The sequence below is a fragment of the Chrysochloris asiatica genome, unplaced genomic scaffold (genome assembly GCF_000296735.1).
Source record: "Chrysochloris asiatica unplaced genomic scaffold, ChrAsi1.0 scaffold00038, whole genome shotgun sequence".
NCBI lineage: Eukaryota > Metazoa > Chordata > Mammalia > Afrosoricida > Chrysochloridae > Chrysochloris > Chrysochloris asiatica.
In genome coordinates, this window is record NW_006408556.1 from 20,192,552 (window position 1) to 20,214,991 (window position 22,440).

The window sequence follows — 22,440 nt, forward strand, 5'->3', positions numbered from 1 at the left end:
GGCAGCGGTAGTGAGGTTGGCCCAGGATCAGACATTGTTTCGTTCTGCTGTGCATGGGGTCGCTATGAGTCGGTTCTGACTCGATGGCACCTGAGAACAACATCAACATGTTTACACATTTAACAACTCATTTAATTTCTAGGGCATTTGCCTTTTTATTATTTTTCTGTATCTAGCTTCACTGTCCCTTTGAGTTTCTGATTCTTTAAGTTTTTATTGTGAATTGAGTGATAGTTTACATGGGAGGACATTGATTTGACATGTGCATCATCATTCAACAGTATTTGCTTTTATTCCCTTGGGTATTTTTTTGGTGGGGAGGTATATATCAAAACAATCAGGAATATGTAATCCTTTTAGATAGCCAAAGGGCACATTCTGCTAGTCTGCCTCCTAATTGCCACCATGCAGTCTTTCTCTTTCCATGAGTCTAGAGTCCTCAGTTGCTCTGTCTCTCCATGTCCTCATCTCTGCCTCCATCTCTGGGTTCGCTGCTTCTCTGGATAGAGTTCCACATTCCACTTATGCTCTTCTCCCTTGTTGGCCCTAGGGTCCTCTGTTCCAGGAATTTAAGATTAACTATTCCCACCTTTATGTTATAAAAGTTCTACCTTTACAGTTGTGACAATCATAATTTGTCATGATAATAATTACTCACTATTGAATCATAAGAATCTTATCCCCATTTCCCATTCACCAGACCTATCTAGACAAGACGAAAACTATTCAGTGGGAATTCTGCCTTCCCCCGCATGCTCTGAAACTAAACTCCTTCTTGAAAACTAGTAAGCCAGTCACTTTGTGCCTTTATAGCCCCTCCCTCCCCATTTTAGGTAGCCAATATCTAAGTTGCTCATACCTATCACCCCTGGATAAAGAAGGGTAGGGTGAAGACTCCTTCCCTCTCAGTTGGTGTTTTGAGCTACTACATCCATAAGGAGCTCTGGTAGCATAGGGGTTACGAGTCAGGCTGCCAACCTCAAGGTCAGCAGTTTGAGACTACCTGTTTGAAACTAGCTGTTCCGCGGGAGAAAGATGAGGCTTTCTGCTCCCGTAAAGATTTACAGTCTTGGAAACCCTGTGCAGGGTCACTCTTAGTTGGAACTGACTCCATGGTACTTAACAACAGCAACAACAGCATCCATAAGTATAAGTCAGGTTCATCAAATTGCAACCATTTATACTTGTTTCCTTTATCAGAAATTTTTAAATCTTATTTTAGTTGAGTTGTGACCTTCAAGCTATTGAAACTAGGTCAAATCGATACTATCCTCAAGTGTAGCGTTCTTGTCCATCTCCCCTCACTTCATACCAGCTGGACGCTCCACTCTCAGCTTTAGCCCTCCGTGGCTATGTCCTTGTCCATGGGCTTAGGACACCCCAAGTCTCACCATGTTCGGACCAACCAGCCTTTTTCCTTTTCTCTTTCTCATTGCCAGGTTAATGGTTGTCTATGGAATGTGGTCAGACTCGGCCCATATCTTCTTTGGTGCCTCTCCCCCACTTCCACTCAGAATAGCCACCGTGGTCAGGCAAGCTTTCCATGGCTGCTTGTGTGATCCCTTTGTGTTTCATTCTTGGAGGGGGGTTGTCCTGACGGGACTTGATTGCTTGCCCTGATGGTTCTCCAGCGAACGACTTGATTGTTCTTGTGGTAGCCATTCAGACTGCCATTTTGTTTTTTATTTTTCCGCTGGTCTTTCTTTCAGGAAGTATCTTCTGTTTCTCCAGCTTTTCCATGCTGGTCTGCTTGTCCTTTCAAGTGGGAATGTCCCACCTCAGAAGGTTCTGGTTGGGACTCAGGATTCCACCTAAGGTCCTATATACTACCAAGGTTCCTCAAGAAGCCTATTTCACTGGGCAAGTTCTAGAACCTCTTTTAGGTATTCCAATGAGTTATACCAACTTCTTCAATCTGAAATTGATCAGACATGTAATCAAGATGTATTGATCAGCAACGGGCTCTCTGTTGATGGTGTCTCTGGCGGCCTTGGGCATGGCGGTGGTGGGGCAGGGGCTAGGGCCAGGGCCGGGGCCTGGGCGGTATGTGGGCCCGTGGCCCGCTGCAGTAGCCGAACATCCTCCATGGAGACTGGAGAGGAAGCACTTCTGCTGGCTGAACTCAAACCTGGGCACCCCCACCAGTTTGATTAGAAGTCCAGCTGTGAGACCTGGAGTGTCTGTCACCTTATCCCCAGATGGCTCCTGGTTTGCTTGGTCAAGGACACTGCATCGTCAGGCTGATTCCCTGGCCTCTGGAAGAGCAGTTTATCCCTAAAGGGTTTGAAGCAAAAGCCGAAGCAGCAAAAATGAATCAAAAGGGCGAGGCAGCCCCAAAGAGAAAACTCTGGACTGTGGTCAGATTGTCTGGGGCCTGGCCTTCAGCCCGTGGCCCTCTCCCCTGGGCAGGAGGCTCTGGGCATGCCACTATCCCCAGGTGCCAGGCGTGTCGTGCCTGATCCTCGCCACGGGGTCAACAACAGGCAGATCAAGATTTGGGAGGTGCAGACGGTTCCTGCTTCTGAACCTTTCCGGCCACCAAGATGTCTTCACGCTTCACGCCTACTGGCAGTCTGATTCTGGTGTCTGCATCTTGGGATAAGACTCTTCGCCTCTGGGACCTGAATAAACACGGTAAACAGATCCAGGTGTTATTGGGCCACCTACAGTGGGTGTACTGCTGCTCCATCTCTCCGGACTGCAGCATGCTGTGTTCTACAGTGGGAGAGAAATCTGTCTTTCTCTGGAGCATGTGGTCATACCCATTAATTCGGAAGCTGGAGGACCACCAAAGCAGTGTTGTCTCTCGTGACTTCTCCCCAGACTCGGCCTTGCTTGTCACTGCTTCCTATCATATCAACGTGATCATGTGGACCCCTACACCGGCGAGAAGCTGTGATCACTCCGCCACACCTAGCTGGACCCTCCCATGGATGACAGTGACATCCACATCAGCTCGCTGAGATCTGTCTGCTGCTTTCCTGAAGGCTTGTACTTTGCCACAGTGGCGGGTGACAGACTGCTCAGGATCTGGGCCCTGGAACCGAAAACTCCCATTGCATTTGCTCTCATGACCAGTGGTCTTTGCTGCACCTTTTTTCCACATGGTGGAGTGACCATCACGGGGACAAGAGATGGCCACTTCTAGTTCTAGACAGTCCCTTGGGTCCTCTCGTCACTGAAGCACTTGTGCCGAAAAGCTTTCTGCAGTTTCCTGACCAAGTCCTCGCACTGCCAATACCCAAGAAAATGAAAGAGTTCCTCACACACAGGACTTTCTAATCAATGCTGCTCAGAGGCTTAACGTGCTCCTGGACGAAAGTAGCTGGAAAAGTGGGCTAGGCATTTGGTCTTGGGTTGAAACACAAATTCTATTTGGGATTGTGACTAGAATGTAGCAAAACCAGCTTCCAGCGGATCCTGCCTGAGTCTTTTTATCTCTGGCCTGTGAAAGGTAGTCCTGGAGTGGATTCCAGCCCCCTTAAGTCTTAGTCCACTCGCACACAGCAACACTGGACCCTTTCTCTTGTCCTTTTGATTCTAATTGCAGTTATTGATGTTCTGATAAGTAAAGTTATGGCCTAATAGCCTCACTGTAGTGGCAGAGTTTAATTTCCTTCAGTGGGAAACTGTGAATTCTGCCCTGGTCAATGCTGGCATTCTCAAGTACAGCGGGAACTTTAAACAAGTTAAACACGTTCTGTCCTGCTGTGGTCAGTTGCTTTCCTGTTGACCAGTGCTTTCCTTTCTCTGGCGTCCCTCTGACCAACAGACCACAGGATTCAGGGAGCTGTTGGGTGTATTAGCTGATGTAATTACAGGTGAATCAGGGGTGTGCTCTTGCCTAGTAAAGACACTAGTACTACTTCTTAACAGTGGTGTGCATGTGTAAGGTTTAACACATTTGTGTGAGATAACAAAAGGATGTATCTCTCGATTGCATGACCTTTAAAATGGCTGCTGACTTTTCAGTTGTTGGCCATTAATTAGCATATTTATTTGTATTTTCTCAACAGATGTTAAGGTACAACTGTGTTGTTTTCAATGGTATCTAAAAACCAGAGTCATAGAAAAAAAAAAAAAAAGATGTATTGGTCATTACTGGTGATTGGAATGCAAAGGTTGAAAACAAAGAGGGAAGGATCAATAGTTGGAAAATATGGCTTTGATGATAGAAATGATGCTTGATCGCATGATAGAATTCTGCAAAACTAGTGATTTGTTCATTTCAAATACCTCACAAGGTGGAATACATAGAAATCAAATTGACTACATCTGTGGAAAGAGACGACGGAAAAAGCTCTATATCATCAGCCAAAACTAGGCCAAGGGCAGATTGTGGAACAGACCAGCAATTGCTCGTATGCAAATTCAGACTGAGGCTGAAGAAAATGAAAACAAGTCTATGAGTGACAAAATATGACCTTGTATGTATTCCACCTGAATTTAGAGATCATCTGAAGAACAGATTTGATACATTAAATACTAGAGATCGAAGACCAGAAGAGTTGTGGGATATTATCAAGAACATCATACATGAAGAAAGCAAAAAGTCATTGAGAAGAGTAGAAAGAAGGAAAAGGTCAAAGTGGATGTCAGAAGAGACACTGAAACTTGCTCTCCAGCATAGAGATACTAAAGCAAATGAAAGAAAGGAGGAGGTACAAGAGCTGACAGAAAATGTCAAAGGTCATCTCGAGAAGATAAAGTCAAATATTACATCGAAATGTGCAAGAATTTGGATCCAGAAAACCAAAAGGGAAGAACACACTCAGCATTTCTCAAGCTAGGAGAACTGAAGAAAAAATTCAAGCCTTGACTTTAGTTATTGAAGGATTCTCTGGGCAAATTATTGGATGATGCAGAAAGCATCAAAAGAAGATATGGAAGGAATACACAGAGTCACTGTACCAAAGAACATGGTTGATGTTTGACCATTTCAAGAGGTAGCATATGATCAAGAGCCAATAATACTGAGGGAAGAAGTCCAAGGTGCATTGAAGGAATTGGCAAAGAACAAGGCACCAGAATTGATGGAATGAAATTGAAATCTTTCAAGAAAGTGAGGTGGCATAAGAGGTACTCACTCACCTATGCCAAGAAATTTGGAAGACAACCGTCTGACTGATTGGAAGATATTTGTCTTTATGCCCATTCCAAAGAGAGGTGACCCAATGGAATGTGGAAATCATCAGACAATCTCTTTGATATCCCATGAGAGTAAAGTTTTACTAAAGGTAATACAGAAATGGCTGCAAGCATACATTGACAGAGCACTTCCAGAGGTTCAAGCCAGATTCAGAAGAGGCCGTGGAATGAGCTATCCAATGGATCTTGGCTGAAAGCAGAGAATATCAGAAAGATGTTTACTTTTGCTTTATTGATTTTGCAAAGACTTTCGATCATGTGGATCATAACAAACTATGGACAACATTGCGAAGTATGAGTATTCCGGAACACTTAATTGTGCTCATGAGGAATCTGTACGTGGACCAAGAGGCAGTTGTTGAAACAGAACACGGGAACACAGAATGGCTTAAAATTAAGACAGATGTGCGACAGGGTTGTATTCTTTCACCATACTTATTCACCCTGTATGCTGAGCAAATAATCTGCGAAGCTGGGTTATATGAAGAGGAATGTGGCATCAGAATTGGAGGAAGACTCATTAACAACCTTCCTTGCTGAAAGTGAAGAGGACTTAAAATACTAATGAAGATAAAAGTGTTTCACTCTGTTGTGCATAGGGTCACTTCTTGATGGCACCTAACAATAATACCACCACCAAATGAGTTGTAGGCTGAAGACAGGCTTACAAACTTTCACTAATCTTGTTTCCCGATACTCCTTTTTATCCCACTCGAGTGTGCATTTTACAGTAGTAGACAAGGGAAACCAGTATTCATAAGAGAGTCAAGCATCCTAACATTATTTCTCCTTTTACCCATTCACACTATTCCTTGATCTTAGTTTCTGATTCTTGATTGTATAAAACATCACAACTCAACTCCCACCCTTTATTCTTCTCAAGTACCTGTCAGAGCTTTCTCTCTCCTGCTTAGTCTAGACTGTTGTTTAGATTTGTTACAGTTGACATCTTGGGACCTCTTTTCTTATTCTCGAGGATTGGTTCTATTATTTGTTTAGTTTCACATCTTTTTTTCTTTACATACTTGTTTTCTAGTAACATTTTGTAATTCCATACACGGGAGTTTTGCACTTGTCTGTGTGAAAATGATTGTATAGCCTGTTGATTTAGCTAAGTATGGAATTTGTTTTCCTTTAATGCCTAGTGGTTTTGCATTTTTTCCTTCTTGAATCTGGTATTGGTAAGGGTTATTCTTTTGATATGATTCTAGTGATTTTTTTAGATGGACTTTTTAACTTCCTTTCAGGAAGCTTTCTAGGACAGTTTATATTTGTAAAAATTTATCAAGATGTGAATGTTTATTTTGTTCATTGTACTAAATTTTCATTGTCTTCTTTCAATTTGAAGATGTGTTTCATTTAGCGCTATGATGTTTTCTTGCATTATTTCATTGTGTAATTTCATTATTAATTCTCTGTTTTGTCTTACTTCTTTCTGGAACTCCCATTAATTGGATATTGGATTGTCTGGATTGATACTTTGTCTTGTTTTAGCTTTCTTCACTCTTTTATGAGCCAGTTATTTTCTGCTTTGAATTTTTTGTTGATACCATGCGATGGTTAAGCTTATATATCAACTTGGCTGGACCATTATTCTCAAGTGATTTGTGAGTTTTGTAATGATGAAATTTGGGATTTATGTAATTATTTAATCATCTTATGTTTTGTGATATAATAAGGTTACACTACATTTTTGCATGACATTCCTTTTTGCTTAATTACCTGGTCTTTGGAATCTAACCTTGCCAATAAGTAAGGAGTGGGTGTAGATGAAGGGAAGTCAGAAAGTATTGCCAGCGTTTAACAAAACATGTTAAAACATGTGTCTGCATTCAGTGGGTGGCTACAGATCATTTCTCTCATTATTATTGCACATGTTTTAGTCTCACTGTTGTTAAGTACTATTGAGTTGGTTCTGACTCATGGTGAACCTTGTATAGATTTCTGAGGCTGTAAATCTTTATGGGAATAGACAGCCTTATATTTCTCCCTTGGAATGGATGGTGGTTTTGACCTTCTGACCTTGCAGTAGTTCTGTGCTTATCCGAATTGCCACACTAGGCCCTTTAGTCATGTTGCTGTTGTTGAGTGCCGTTGAGTTAGTTCCAGCTTGTAGTGACCTTGTATAGAGTTTTCAAGAAGTAGCTGGTGGACATATTGTCTGGAGGGACCAGTCAGTGGAGGAGGATATCATTCTTGGTAAAGCGGAGAGTCAATGAAAAAGAGGAAGTCCCTCAACAAGATGGACTGACAGGATAGCAGCAACAGTAGATTCACACATAAATATTGTGAGGGTGCTGCAGAATTGGGCAGTGTTTTGTTCTGTTGTATGTTGGGTCGCTGAGTTGGAACCGACTTGATAGTGTCTGACAACAGCAATACTTAATAAATAAATGTATTTGCCTCTGTTGTTGTTACGTGTTGTCTAGTCAGTTCCAATTCATGTTGTTGTCAAGTACTGTGGAGTCGGTTTCAACTCATAGTGACCCTGCACAGGGTTTCCAAGGCTGTAAATCTTGACGGGAGCAGAAAGCATCATCTTTCTCCTGTGAAACAACTGGTAGTTTTGAACTGCTGACCTTGAGGTTAGCAGCCCAATTTGTAACCACTACGCTATCAGAGCTCCAACTCATAATCATCCTGTGTAAGGTTTCCGAGGCTTTAAATCTTTGCGAGAGCAGAAAGCCTAATTTTTCTCTTGAGGAAGAGCTGATGGACTTGAACTGCTGACCTTATGTTTTGTAATCCAGTACTTATCCTATGGAGTCACTGCACTCCCAGAGAAATGTATTTATTAAGTCTTTATTTTGGGATATAGCAATTTTTTTATTGTTCTCATTGCTCAATAACATTACTGCTACAAACTTTGATTAAAACATATACATTTATTATTTCATAGTTTCTGTGGTTTCAGAGTCCGGGCTGGCCTGTGGTTTACACGATTATATACCTGTGCGTGGTTATTTTTTTAAAATATTTTTCTAGGGCCTAGTAGACAGGCATTGATATGGATGACAGGGCAATATACAATGGGGGGGTGGAGCTTGGCAAAGGAAAGATGGGTTTGGTGGGAGACACAGGGAGGAATGCAGTGGTTGGAGTGAGTAGAAGTAAATGTGGTTAACTGTTGGTGCTAGGAGGGGATTGCAGCCATATAATGAAGCAAAGTATATGGTTTGTTGAATGTGAAACTGATGATCTGCTCTGTAAACGTTCACTCAATTCACAATAAAAAGCATAAAAACAAAACAAAACCCAGGAGGCAGCCCACGCCCCACTGCTTTCCTAGTTATCAAGGTAGATAGTTTATTTCTAATATTTCAATCTCGATGAGATGGTTAAACAAGATAACAAATTTGAAAAGAACAACAAAAACAAAACGAGTCTAGTCTGGGTCCTCTGCAAAGCTGTAGTCAAATGTAGACATGGCCAGGATTGATCCATGTCTTTCACAACAGCTCTCTGTTTCCAAAGTACCTACCAGGTGGTTCTCAAACTAGAAGGATCATCTCAGGAGTTGTCAGCAAATCAAATTCATGAGTTCTTACTCTGGTGTGCACATTTTGTGCCTGTGTGGCCTGGAATGCACTTCTCTGGACTGATTTTTGTTCTGGGATACCTGCTGCACCTCCAAGTCCTCAAAAGAGATCCCTCACTAGACTGTAGAGAGATTAAGGTGCCATTATGATATTAAGATACCAGGACTGTACTCCATAAATGCTTGTTGACCTTATGAATTCGAGGGTCCCACTAGGGAAGAGTTGCCTTTCAGCGCATGCATTTATTGGCATCATTCAGTTGCTTGTGGGCTATCAGACTGACAGCCTTGCTTATTAGACAGCCAGACACCTCCTTTGTTATTGTTAAGTGCCGTCGAGTCGATTCTGACCCATAGTGACCCTGCACAGGGTTTCCAAGGCTGTATATCTTGTCGAGAGTAGAAAGCTCATCTTTCTCCCACGAAGCGGCTGGTAGTTTCGGACTGCTGACCTTAATGTTCGCAGCCCGATTCGTAACCACTATGCTTAACAGACACCTCCTTTATGTTGGTTAAATTCTGCTCACTTGACTGACATTCTGTGTTGCCTCTCCCATCACCTGAAAGCGTGTCTACCATTTAGCAAGTGATTCCTGTCCCTCGTATCCCATATCCAAAGCACATTGATTTCTATATGTATACCTTTTTCAAAATTTTAATCTTTTTATTGGAAATTGAGTGAAGGTTTATAGAGCAGATCATCAGTTTTGCAGTTAACAAATTCTGTACTATGATTCATTTCAATGATTGCAATCCCCCTCCATGTAGCATTACTTAATCCCACTTCCTTCTTCTAGTTCTTCTTTCCGTTCCTACTTTCCCAACCCTTCTGAATTTTGTCCTTAATGAAAGGCTGACCTTTTTAATCTTGATTGGATGACCATTATTTGATGTATGTACTTCACTGGATAAGGAGCTCTGGTAGCATAGTGGTTACGAATCAGGCTGCAAGCCGCAAGGTCAGCAGTTGGAAACTACCAGCTGTTCCACGGGAGAAAGATGAGGCTTTCTGCTCCCATAAAGATTTACAGCCTTGGAAACCCTGTACAGGGTCACTATGAGTCTGAGCTGACTCCACGGCACATAACCACCACCACTACCGCTTCACTGAACGTATACCTATTTTTATCTTTTTATAAAAGTGGGATCATACAGTACTTCACCTTTTGAGCTTAGCTTATTTCACTGTCATGCCCATCCGTTCGTCCATGTTATATTTCAGACTCATCATTATTTTTCATACCTGCACCATGTTCTGTATGTACCACAGTTTGTTTATCCATTCATCCATAGATGGACACTTAAATTGTTCCATCTTTTTGTAATTGTAAATTATGCTGAAATGTACACAGTTATGCATATATCTATTGGTGGCACTGTGATTAGATCTCTAGGCTACATTCCTAGGGGTTGTTGGGTCGTATCTAATTGTATTTCTAACTTTTAAAGGAAGCACCATGCTGTTTTCCACAGTGGCTATACCATTTTCTAATCCCACTATCAGCATATGTTTGCTTTTGTGATCAGTACTGTTGTTTGCAGGGGTGAGTGATAACACTCACTGTAGGTTTATTTTTCTTTTAGTTTTTATTGTGCGTTGAGTGAAAGTAAACAGACAGGTTGATCAGCTTTACTTTCAACCAATTATATGCTTTTGTTTCATTTCAATGATTCCCCTCCCTGCAACAACAATTATCCTGCTTTCTACCCTGTGGCTTCCTTTCTACATCTTATTTTTCACAAATGAAAAAAATTTGTAGTTAAAAACTGCAGTACATCACTGTTGTTTTAATTTGCTTCTCTCTGATGTTTAATGATCACAAACATCTTTTTATGTGTTTTCTTATGATTTGTTGAAGTTTTCTATGTATATTTGAGGTTAGACTCTTATCTGATATATCATTTACAAAGATTCCCCCCCCCCCTCCAATCAGCAAGTCTCTTTTTACTCCTTTAATAAACTATTGATGAGCATAAGTACTTAATTTTCAGTTGGTTCCAATTTTCTAATTTGTTTTCTGTTGCTTATGTATTTGTAACTGTTTAGTAATCTGTAACTGAAATTAATTAGGCTTCATAGTTTTGTCCTTATATTAACTTCTAAGTACTTTATAGTTTAAGCTTTCACATTAGGTTTTTGATTCATTTGGGGTTAGTTTTCCTGTATGGTGTTAGATACGTAGCCTGTTTCATTGAATTAGTACCAGACTCTCTTGATTTCTGTGGCCTATAATATGTTAAGGTCGCTATGAGTTGGCACTGACTCGATGGCACCTAACAACAACAACAACAACAAATAATGTTTTGGAGTTCTGGTGTGGTATTGTGGGTTAATGCATTGGATTGTAAAGTTGGTTTGAACTGCAAAACCAGTAGTTCAAGCTTATCAGCTGCTCCTCGGAAATCCTGTACAGGGTCACTGTGGGTCGGAATCTACTCAAAGGCATTTAACGACGACAACAGCATATTATGTTTTGAGATTATGGAGTTTGAGGCTTCCTACTTGTTCTTCAATACTGATTTGGCTATGGGGGGCCTCTTTCCTAGCCATATAGAATTGGTAATAATACGCTTTTCCATTTCAGATAAGAATGTTGAATTTGAATTGAGATTGCATTATATTTCTCGCTTTGGATGTAATCAAAATGTTTAATAATACACTTGAATACTTAAAATCATTGAGACAAGCTTTGATGATGTCTTTGTAGTATTAATTATTCTGACTATTCAAGATTCTTTAGATTTAAAGTATTATTAGTATGAATTATTAGTATACTTCATATCATTTTGTGAATCAGATTGTATAAAATTTTCTCCCTTTTTCTAGTTGACTATATCGTGGAGTATGACTATGATGCTATACATGATGATGAATTAACTATTCGAGTTGGGGAAATAATCAAGAATGTGAAAAAACTACAGGAGGAAGGATGGCTGGAAGGGGAGCTAAATGGGAGAAGAGGAATGTTTCCTGATAATTTTGTTAAGGTGAGTACTCTTCAGTTAAGTGTCTGTAATATGGCTACCTTTTTGTCCTAATGTGCTGGTGGGTAGTAGTGTGTGTATATACATATCAGTGTGTGCCTATCTTTTGTTGAAATAAACAATAGTTTGTATTTGGGTGGCATTTTGTAGTTTAGAAAATTGCTTTGTTGCATACATTCTCATTTGAGTCCACAAGAGTTGTGCAAAGTAAATAACGCATGTGTTAGCTCCATTTAATATTGGTGATATATAGATTCAGTGGTTGCATGGTTTGCTGTTGTTGCATAGCTAAAACAGAATTTGAATTGAACTGGGACACTTGCCTCCTCACTGGTTTTTCACCTGTATCTTGTTGTGTTAATGTTCTTTTAAGAATATATTTGATCATTATTTTACAGCAGTGACCTGAGTAGTGGATACGTAAGTAATAGTTACTCTTTAGTCCCAACAAACTTCCATTTGTTTGTGTGTGTGAATCTTCTAGACTGCTTTACCATGGGGCTGAGGATGAGTTTATTATTGTTGTTTAGTGCCGTTGAGTTGGTTCTGACCCATAGTGACGCTGTATAGGGTTTCTGAAGAGTGGCTGGTGAGCTTGAACGGCCAACCTTGCAGTTCAAACTGACTTTGCAGTCAGTCCAGTGCCGCACCAGGACTCCAGGGTGAGTGTAAGACTCTTAAAAGCTAACTGTAGTTCAAAGAAGGGAAAACTGGTAAGGAGTATCTTTATATTTATATGTCACTTTTAATTGTTCTATTATCTATATGAGTTTTCTTATGGCCAGTTTCATCCCCTGGCCTCATTAACTTATTATTGTGAATGTTGGGAAGGCAGAGTTTGTCTTTTTGCTCACTTACCTAGTAGTTGTTAGCAGAATGCTTACACAGAGTGAAATATCTGTCCCCTGAGTAAATTTGTGCCTCATGTTATTAAGTACCGTGGAGTCGGTTCCGACTCATAGTGACCCTGCACAGGGTTTCCAAGGCTATAAATCTTTACGGGATTAGAATGCCTCATCTTTTCTCCTGCGGAACCGCTGGTAGTTTCGAACTACTGACCTTGAGGTTAGCAGCCCAATTCGTAACCTCTATGCTACCAGAGCTCCTTTCCACAACAGGGTAGGGCCATACAAATCAGGTATATGGTACCGTAACAAGGGAATTGGTAATTCTGTCATCCTGCTAGACTTAAAATAAGAGGCAGTTCTAAAGCAAAGTGGGTACCTTACTACCTTCACCAAGGAGAAGAGCCAGCTTGTCCTCTGAACCCAAGATTGCTGCGCTGAGAACCTCCTAGACCTGGGTGACAGAGGGAAAGAGCGCTATAATACCAGAGACAGCAGCAGAGAAATGGCAGTAGCAAAACCAGAAACTGATAGAAGAAGGCTCAGTGGGCTTCCTGGCCTCCATAGCTTGCTGATTACAGAGGGTATGCTGATCCATGGAGTGAGAGAGCTGAGTGCCTTTGGATAGGAGGCATGCTGTGGAGTGGGGTGCCTTTGGGCACTTATCTGTGAAACTTAAAAGTGTTTTGTAACACTTGACCAAGCAGGGCAGAGGTGAGGCCAAGGGACCGAGGGCCAGAGAGAGACCTGTGGGCATAACTGTAGAGAAACTGTACTGACCCAGGAATTTTATCTTGAGTTGTACCCAATCCTAGATTATAACCTGTTACTGCTCTAATAAACTCTATAATTGCGAGTAGTGTCTGTGAGTTGTATGTGACCCATATAGCAAGTTGTGGAACCCAGCGGAGAGTAGTAGAGAGTGCTGTGGTGGGGAGGATGGCTGGTGTCAGAATTGGTGAAACGTAGGAAGGAATAAGTACATTTGATTGTTCTGGGCCAAGGATGATGATTCTTCCCTCTTGTAAAGAAATGGAGTCAGAATATCTGCATTCAAACCGAGTCAAGTTCCAGCCTTGCCTTTTGCTGACAGTGGATGTTGAGAAAATCACATAATTTCTGTATCCTGTGTAGAATGACTTATTGATATTGTCATGACATTGGGCTCTCACGCTTGTTTAGGAATTGCTTTTTCATGAAAGTGGCTTTTTAGGGAAAATATAGTATAGTAATAAAACACTGATTTTAAAAAATTAAAGTTAAGAGGTATTTTTATAGTTCTCTTGGTAGTGTGCTGATGATGTGTGATAGCAATAGCAGGAATAAGCGACCTACTATGTGACTTTATATTGAAATATTTTACTTTCCTGTTTTATTATTGTTTTTAAGTGCTGACGAGTCGATTCCGACCCATAGTGACCATGTATAGGGTTTCTGAGGAGCAGCTGGTGAGCTTGAACTGCTGACCTTGAAGTTCAAACGGCTTTGCAGTCTGGTGCATTAACCTACAGCGCCACACCAGGACTCCTGTTATAGTTGAACTGATACTCTAACTTGAATTTAATGAACTGTTTGTTGATTAAAAAAAAACACAGTTTATTGTTATGCTAAGTAACACAGTGAAGCTTTATATGAGATTAAAAAATAATCACACGGTATTGGATTTGAATTGGAGACATCTGCATGAATTTGTTTAATTTAAAATACATACAGACAAATAGAAATAATTAGAAATGTGTGTAGATATGTGCATTAGTGTTCAGATGTTTGAAGCAGCTTAAAAAATTTTGTCGAAAAATGGAATTAAAAGATAATAGAATTTTTCATGAACTTTTGGAATCCCCCTCATATATTTCTTAGTCCTTTCCGTTGAGAGGGTGTAGAAACAGTGGTATGAGCATATCTAGTGTCTAGATACTGGTTTCTAAATATCATTATCCAGTAAAACCAAGTGGTCCTTAGAAAAATGGATGATTTTAGTGCTGGGGCAAGAGAGATTTACAAGATGATCCTACAGTTTCTTGTAATGTCAGATAGTAAAGAAGTGTTAAACAACAACAACAACAGCAAAAACAAATGAAAACCCAAAGGCTGGGACCATGCCAAATGGGAATGGGAGCCAACCAGATACAACTCCCTTGGTCCAAAGCTGGCATAATTTAAGCAACAAAATACATAATGTTGTTGTTAAGTGCCGTCAAGTTGGTTCTGACTCATACAAGATGCTTCTAGAGCATAATTTTGTTCCTGAGTAGAAGTTAGGAATCTTCACTTCTTGAGGTTACTCATAGGAATTGAATTTTGTGTGTATATGTTTGCAGATACATACGTGCTGCTGTTGTTAGGTGTCATAGAGTCGGTTTCAATCCATAGCAACCCTATGTATAACAGTTAATTACACTGTGTTTAATTATACTGTTGGGTCCTGTGCCCTCCTCACGACTGCTGCTACGGTTGAGCCCACTGTTAACTGCTACTGTGCCAGTCCATCTTGTTGGTGGTCTCCATCTTTTTTGCTGTCCCTTCACTCCACCAAGCATGATGTGCTTCCCCGGGGACTGCTCCCTCCTGACATTATGTCCGAAGTATGAGAGACAAAGTCTGGCCATCTTGGCTGTCACGGAGCATTCCAGTTATACTTCTTCCAACACAGATTTATTTGTTCTTCTGACATTCCATGGTACCTTTAATATTCATCTCCAACACTGTAACTCAAATGTATCCATTCTTCTACGATCTTCCTTATTCATTGGCCAACTTTCACATGCACATGAAGCTATTGAAAATACCATAGCTTGGGTCAAGTGCACCTTACTCCTCAAACTGACGTCTTTAGTCTTGAACACATTAAAGAGATCTTATGCAGCAGATTTGCCTAATGTAATATGTCATTTGGTTTCTTGACTGCTCCAAGCAGAATTCTTTGACAACTTCAATAGTTATTCCATTTAAATAAATGATGTTATTTATTTGCTCAAGTGGTGAGCAATTTTTTTTTTTTCTTTACATTAAATTGAAACTCCAAGACCTAAAGGCTATGGTTTTTGACCTTTCTCTGTAAGTATTTTTAAGTTCTGTTCCCTTTTGGTAAACAAGATTGTATTATCTGCATATTGAAGGTTGTTAATGAATCTTCCTCCAATCCTCATGCTACATTCTTCTTCATATAATCCAGATTCTCTGATTATTTGCTCAGCATACAGATTGAATAAGTACGGTGAAAGATTACAACACGTGCACATACCTTTTTAAATTTTAAACCATTTGATGCCCCCTTGTTCTGTTGGAATGACTTGAATCTTGGTCTTTGCACAGTTTCCTCATGAACACAATTAAATCTTCTGGATACTCTTTTCTCCGCAGTGGTGTCCATAGCTTGTCATGATGCACACAGTTTAAAGCCTTTCATAGTCAGTAAAGCACAGGTAAACATCTTTCTGGTATTGTCAGCTCTTGACCAAGATTAATCTGATGTCAGCAGTGATATCCATTGCTCCACATCCTCTTCTGCAGTCCAGCTTGAACCGCTGGTTGTTCCCTGTCGATGTATTGTTGCAGACATTTTAAAATGATCTTTAGCAAAATTTTACTTGTGTGTATTATTAATAATATTGTAGACAATTTCTGCGTTCTGTTGGATCACCTCTCTTTGGAATGATATGGATCTCTTCCAGTCATTTGGCCAGGTAGCTGTCTTCCAAATTTCCTGGCATAGATGAGTGACTGCCTCCAGTATATCATTGCAAATACTTTCTTGAACAAAATAAAATAAGATTATAAACATGGATTTCCTTAGATGGAATAAATAGAACTCTAACTGGTAGCGTAGTGGTTACAAATCAGGCTGTTAACCTGAGGTTCAGCAGTTTGAAACTATCAGCTATTCCTCAGGAGAAGAAGAGGCTTTCTGCTCTCGTAAAGATTTACAGCCTCAGAAACCCTATACAAGGGCATTATGAGTTGGAACTGACTCCACGACACACAACTACCACCACCATCATATCTGTGGAAAGAGATGATGGAAAAGCTCCACATCATCAGGTAAAACAAGGCCAGGGGCAGACTGTGGAACAGACCATCAATTGCTCATTTGCAAGTTTAGGCTGAAGCTGAAGAAAATTAAGAGACGTCCATGAGAGCCAAAATATGACCATGATCATGTCCCATCTGAATTTAGAGATCATCTCACGAACAGATTTGATGCATTAGACACTGAAGACCAAAAATCAGAAATGTTGTCATATGACATCAAGAATATCACATAGGAAGAAAGTAAAAGTCCATTAAGAAGACAGGGAAGAAAGACAAGACCAAAATAGATGTCAGAAGAGGCTTTGAAACTTGCTATCCAGCATAGAGAGATGCTAAAAAAAAAGAGCTGAGCATGAAATGTCCAAAGAGCAACTCAAGACAAAGTCAAATATTTTAATGACATGTACAAAGACCTGGAATTAGAGAACCAAAAGGGAAGGACACGCTCAGCATTTCTCAATCAAAAGAACTGAGGAAAAAATTGAAGCCTACATTTTCAATACTTACGGATTGTTTGGAAAAAATATTGAATGATACAGAAATCATCAAAAGATAGAAGGAATACAGAGTTACTGTACCAAAAAGAAATGATTGATGTTCAACCATTTAAAGAGGTAGCATATGATTAAGAGCTAATTGACCTGAAGGAAGAAGTCCAAGGTGCACTGAAGGCATTGGCAAAGAAAGGCTCTGGGAACGATGGAATACAAAAATTGAAGACACATGGTAGATTTTATTATTTCATCCTGTTATTTCTGCGTTCACTGTCTATCCATATCTGAAAGAGGGTTTTGGAGAAGAAAATCATATTATTAATTTAATCAGCTTTTTTTTTTTTTTTTTTGTGCCAAACATATTTAAATCAAATGTTAATAATAAAATAGGTAAATAAGCAAAACTTTTAAAACTGCCTTGAAAAAGTTTGCTTTTCAAGGATAGAGAAAAAGAAAGACAAAAATAATTAAATGAGAAACTGTGATACAAGTTATTAACCTGATTAGTCTAATTCTATAAAGTCAGTCTGTATTCTTGATGGTAGTGGCAGCAGAGCAGAACAAGTTATCTAAAATTGGCTGACTGGATGAAAAGGCTAGACAGTTTTCTTAAAAGTACGTTTAGTGTGTTAGGATTTGTGAAAATCGTAACGCAGAACTACTTTTGCTTAAATGTAGATAAAAGGATCTGGTGGAAGTGATTGTTCTCTTGTGTTGAGTCCTTTAAAATGAAAAACAGTAGTTCTTTCAAGATTATCCCACTTACTGCCAATCAAATCGAATCCAATTAGAGTGACACCGTAGAACAGAGCAGAAATGTGTACTTTAGGGTTTCCGAGATTGTAAATCTTTATAGAAACAGACAGCCTCATCTTTCCCTGGTGGGGTGGCTGGTGGATTCGAACCATCAAACATGCAATAATGCTTAAATCTCTATATTAACAGCTCTGTCTTTCAGGATTAGGGTTTGTTGCTCGTGCTGCATGCTGTCGTCGAGTCCTTTCCAAGTCATAGCAATTCTGAATGGGGTTTCCAAGGCAGTAAAAAAAATGCTGAGGGTACCAGGAAGCCTCATCTTTAACTATGGAGTGGCTAGTGACTTCAGCTGCTAAGCAGCCCAACTTGTATGCCTCCAGGGCTCTTAAGGTTAAGAATTAGAGAACTAAAATAGATCTTTGTATAACATAGTGGTTACGAATCAAGCGGCGAACTACAAGGTCAGCAGTAGGAAACTACCAGCTGTTCCGCAGGAGAAAGATAAGGCGTTCTGCTCCCGTAAAGATTTACAGCCTCGGAAACCCTGTACAGGGTCGCTATGAGTTGGAATCGACTCCACGGCACACCACCACCACCACCATTGAGAAGGCAGAGAAAGCAGACGACTGTTTTATAAAACACTGACAGCTTGTGTTCCCAGTCCTGATTAAGTTATTAAGCATTGTTGTTGTTGATGTACTGTGTACTGTGGAATCAGTTCTGACTCATAGTGACCCTGAATAGGGTTTCCGAAGCTATGAATCTTTCGAGGAGTGGAAAGCCTCATTTTTTTCCTGCCAAGCCTACTCTTATGATTTAGTTTATAAAAAGCATCATTACACTAAAAATCAAAAAAAAAAATCTTTTCTTTATGAAAATAACTATATAAAGAAAGTCCCAACAAAGAGACAGCAAGAGAAATTCTTTGAACTTCAATCTTACCTTCAGGTTTGATACATTTCTAATATCTGAAATAACAGGTTGAAATGTATTGGTTGAAAAAATTCTAACATGAAATAATCTTAATTTTTGGAATTTTAAATTAATGATCTCTTATGCCAAGTACATATTGGCTGATCTTGGTTCTGAATGATATTCTTAGTTGGTACATTTTCACTTTCAACACTTGAAATATACCGTTAGTTCTTGTTATCTAGCCCTCCCCAATTGTTTCAGTGTCAAAAATTGTGATTATGCCTGGGGCCAAAGGACTCTGTCATGAATGACTATGGATGGCAGCATCACCTTATGTCACACTGGAAGGCAAGGGTACCTGTCAGCTAGGTTTCCACTTTCCCAAGTGGTGGTGATGTTGTTATGAGCCGTGGAGTCGGTTCTGACTTGTACTGACCCTGTACAGGGTTTCCGAGGCTGTAAATCTTTATGGGAGCAGAGAGCTTCATCTTTCCGGCGGAACAGGTGGTAGTTTCGAACTGCTAACCCTAAGGTTCGCAGCCTGATTTGTAACCACTACACTACCAGAGTTCCTTTCCAAGTGTTGTTAGGTGTCATCAAATTGGTTCTGAGGAGCGGCTGGTGGTCTTGTGGTTAACAGTCCAGTGCTTATACTGCAGTGCCACACCAGGACTCCAATTAAATTATTAGCAGTAAAAATATTTTTTTAAATCATAATTTTAGTTGAAGGCTTTGGGGTCCATCTAAATCTAAACATTATTTTACTAAAGAATGGATTTGATGCTAACACAGGTTCCCAACTTGGTCTTTGTTGAGACTTGCAGGGGAAGACTCGTTCCCTGCTATTTCTAGGTGGGGTGGGAGTTCAGATTCCATACTAGGTCTCCCCTGGAAGCACCCTGAGTGGGAGGGGCAGGTGTGCCACTCTCCTGTAGCCTCTACTGGCACTTTGTAGGGATCAAAGTCCAGACTCTTATCTCGCTTTCTCTGATACCACCCCAGTCCAGTGAGAGGTGGGGAGGTGCTTGGGTATGCCTCCTTACAGCCTGGCATTGAAGTCTTAATTCCCCACTTGGCCTTTGCTGTCATGGGTAGGGATATGACCACAGTTTGTCTGATCTCCCTGTGGTAGTTAGCTACATTAAGGTGGTTATTGTCTAAAATCTTTTGCTTTGTGAGGCTGTACCTTTCCTGATCCTTTGGCTGTTGAGAACAGACTGTCCTTGGGACTTTTTTTTTGGTCCAAATGTAGATGATGATGCATTGTAATCGAGACAGTAGTACACATCCTTAGTTACTTATTTTGCTTGGAAGTAAGGCTGATCGAGTCGAAGAACTCACAATTAGACATGTGTCTCCTTTTAGAAAAGGTGTAGGAATTGCTGTTTTTCTTGTTTTTATAAAGTCAATGTTCAGAAGGAAAAAAAAAGTAATTGTTACCATTAATTCTAGATTACTGTTTAATAATAAACTAATAAGCATAATTGATCCCCTTTCTTTCCTGTTAAATTATGAGTTGTTTCTAAAGATTAAGAAAGCACCTAAGAACATAATTGACTAGTTATAGTTGTCTAATAAATGTTAGTGGACTCTAATTCCACTGATGAGTTTCATGTGATTAGTGTACATAGTCTGATCACATGAGCAAGACAGGAGGGTAGGAAGAAGGGGAGGAGCAACATCGTTGATTTATTTAGAAGTTTACAAGTGTTGTTGAATCAAAGTGGTAATGGAGAAAGCAGAGAAGTATCAGTGAAATAAAATGTCTGAACAGGCTAACCAAAAATTGTTATTAGTGGTGCTGGAAGAAGGACACTATTTGTGGATATGAGACATTAATCTCTGAGTTGCGAAATTGCTTTCTTGTGAGCTTTGTACTGATCTTGGAGGTGTGTACTGCAGGTTATTACGAGACCTGTTACTGTGAAGATCTTATTTCTTTGTTGCTTTTAAAAACGAATGGATATGCTCTCAGAATATGTCTCAAGTGGTGGTAAGTGAATTATTCTTCTTATATTCTTAAATTTAAAATGAAATTTTCGTCATTTTCTAAGATGTCCCTGAGTTTGATCGAGTGTTTTGTACTTTTTGACATAATAAGGAACAAGGAAATTAAAATGAGTCACAACGTAAGGATTTCAGGAAGCTCACAAGTGAATACAAATGATTTGGTTTTTAAAAGTTAATTTTGACTTAAATTTATAGCAAAAATTATTTCTTTGGAAAGAAAGATTTAAACAATTGAAATCTACTTAAAAAATTAGTCTGTTTGAGAAACTTATATTATCTTGCATTAAAATGTTTGTCACTTTATCCTTAGGTTCTATCAACTAAATACTTAGGTAGACATCAAATCTTCAACTGTATTTTAAAAATATTAAAAGAACTTTGAAAGAAATAGTAAATAGCAATATGGGTGGGTGGAGGTACAGGGTATAATGGACATGGGTATTTTCGAGAAGGGTCTCACTGAAGCATATAAACTTTTTATCATATATTGAGTGTAGGTTTACAGACAAGATCATCAGGTTTACATTCAACAAATAGTACACAGATGCTTACATGTCCCTTTGGTGGTGGTGGTGGTTATGTGCCATGGAGTCGGCTCCAACTCATTGTGACCCTGTACAGGGTTTCCCAGGCTGTAAATCTTTGTGGGAGCAGAAAGCCTCATCTTTGTCCTGTGGAACGGTTGGTAGTTTCCAACTGTTGACCTTGTAGTTAGCAGCCCGATTTGTAACCACTACGCCATGTTCCTTTAGTCCTTTTCAGTTCCCACCTTGGAACAACAGTCATCCAGCTTCCTTCCTGTGGCTGTTTCCCTTCCACCCACCTTCCCATCCCTTCTCACCTTTATCCTTAGGTACATGTTGCCCCTTTGATTTTTTTTTTTTTTTAATTCATTTTCTCTCTCTCTCTTTTTTTTTTCTCTTTTCAGGAACATATAATCATTTAAACAGCCACAGGGCATATACTGGAAGCCAGTCTCCCTCTTTCTATGGGTCTAGAGTTCTCAGCTGCTCAGTCTCTCCATGCCGTCACTTCTGCTTCCATCTCTGATGTCTCTGCTTCTCTGGTTAGGGTCTGCCCCTTTGATTTTGAATGACTGACCGTTCCATCGTTCATAGTGAGCCTACTTTACTAGTGTTATTGTTCCCCCTGTTACCTATCTACTGCTTGGCTGAAAGTTGGACAAAGAGGGTGAGTTCCTTTCTAGATGTGAAGGACCATAGTCTCAGGTTCCTTCAGTCTCTTTCTGACCAGTAAGCCTGGTCTTTTTAAAAACATAATTTTGAGTTTTGTTCCACACATTCTGCCACTCTATCTAGAAACTGCTAATGTGATCTCTTTCAGAGCATTCATTAGTGGTAGCTGGGAACCATCTAGTTTTTGTGGTCTCTGATGCTCACATGTTCTATTAGTTCATTGGAGTAATTGATTCTAATCATCTTCAGTTGTCATCACTCTTTTTTCTTCTGCACATGGAGAGACTAATAGTTGCATATTAGACAACTGCTCATGAGCTTTTAGCATGGTGCTGTAGGATCAGCACCGGGCTGTGAATCACAAGGCCAGCAGTTCAAACCCACTTAGCTGCTCCTTGGAAATGCTATACGGGTCACTATGAGTTGGAAATGATTCAGTGGCACTTAACAACAACACTCACCAAATTAGGATGTAGAACATTGTCTTTGTGGACTGTGTTAGAAGCATATGTTTTTTTAAT

At 40.0% G+C, this 22,440-nt stretch overlaps 1 protein-coding gene and 1 pseudogene across 1 annotated transcript in view; both read left to right on the plus strand.

Moving 5' to 3' along the window:
- The window catches only part of CD2AP (CD2-associated protein), a 140,292-nt gene that overhangs the window by 20,948 nt on the left and 96,904 nt on the right, over window positions 1-22,440 (plus strand). Inside the window, exon 2 of the mRNA XM_006860532.1 lies at window positions 11,514-11,674. Within this exon, the coding sequence (XP_006860594.1) occupies window positions 11,514-11,674 (161 nt within the window). The remainder of the gene's footprint in view (window positions 1-11,513; window positions 11,675-22,440) is intronic.
- On the plus strand, window positions 2,086-3,282 carry LOC102841313 (annotated as a pseudogene).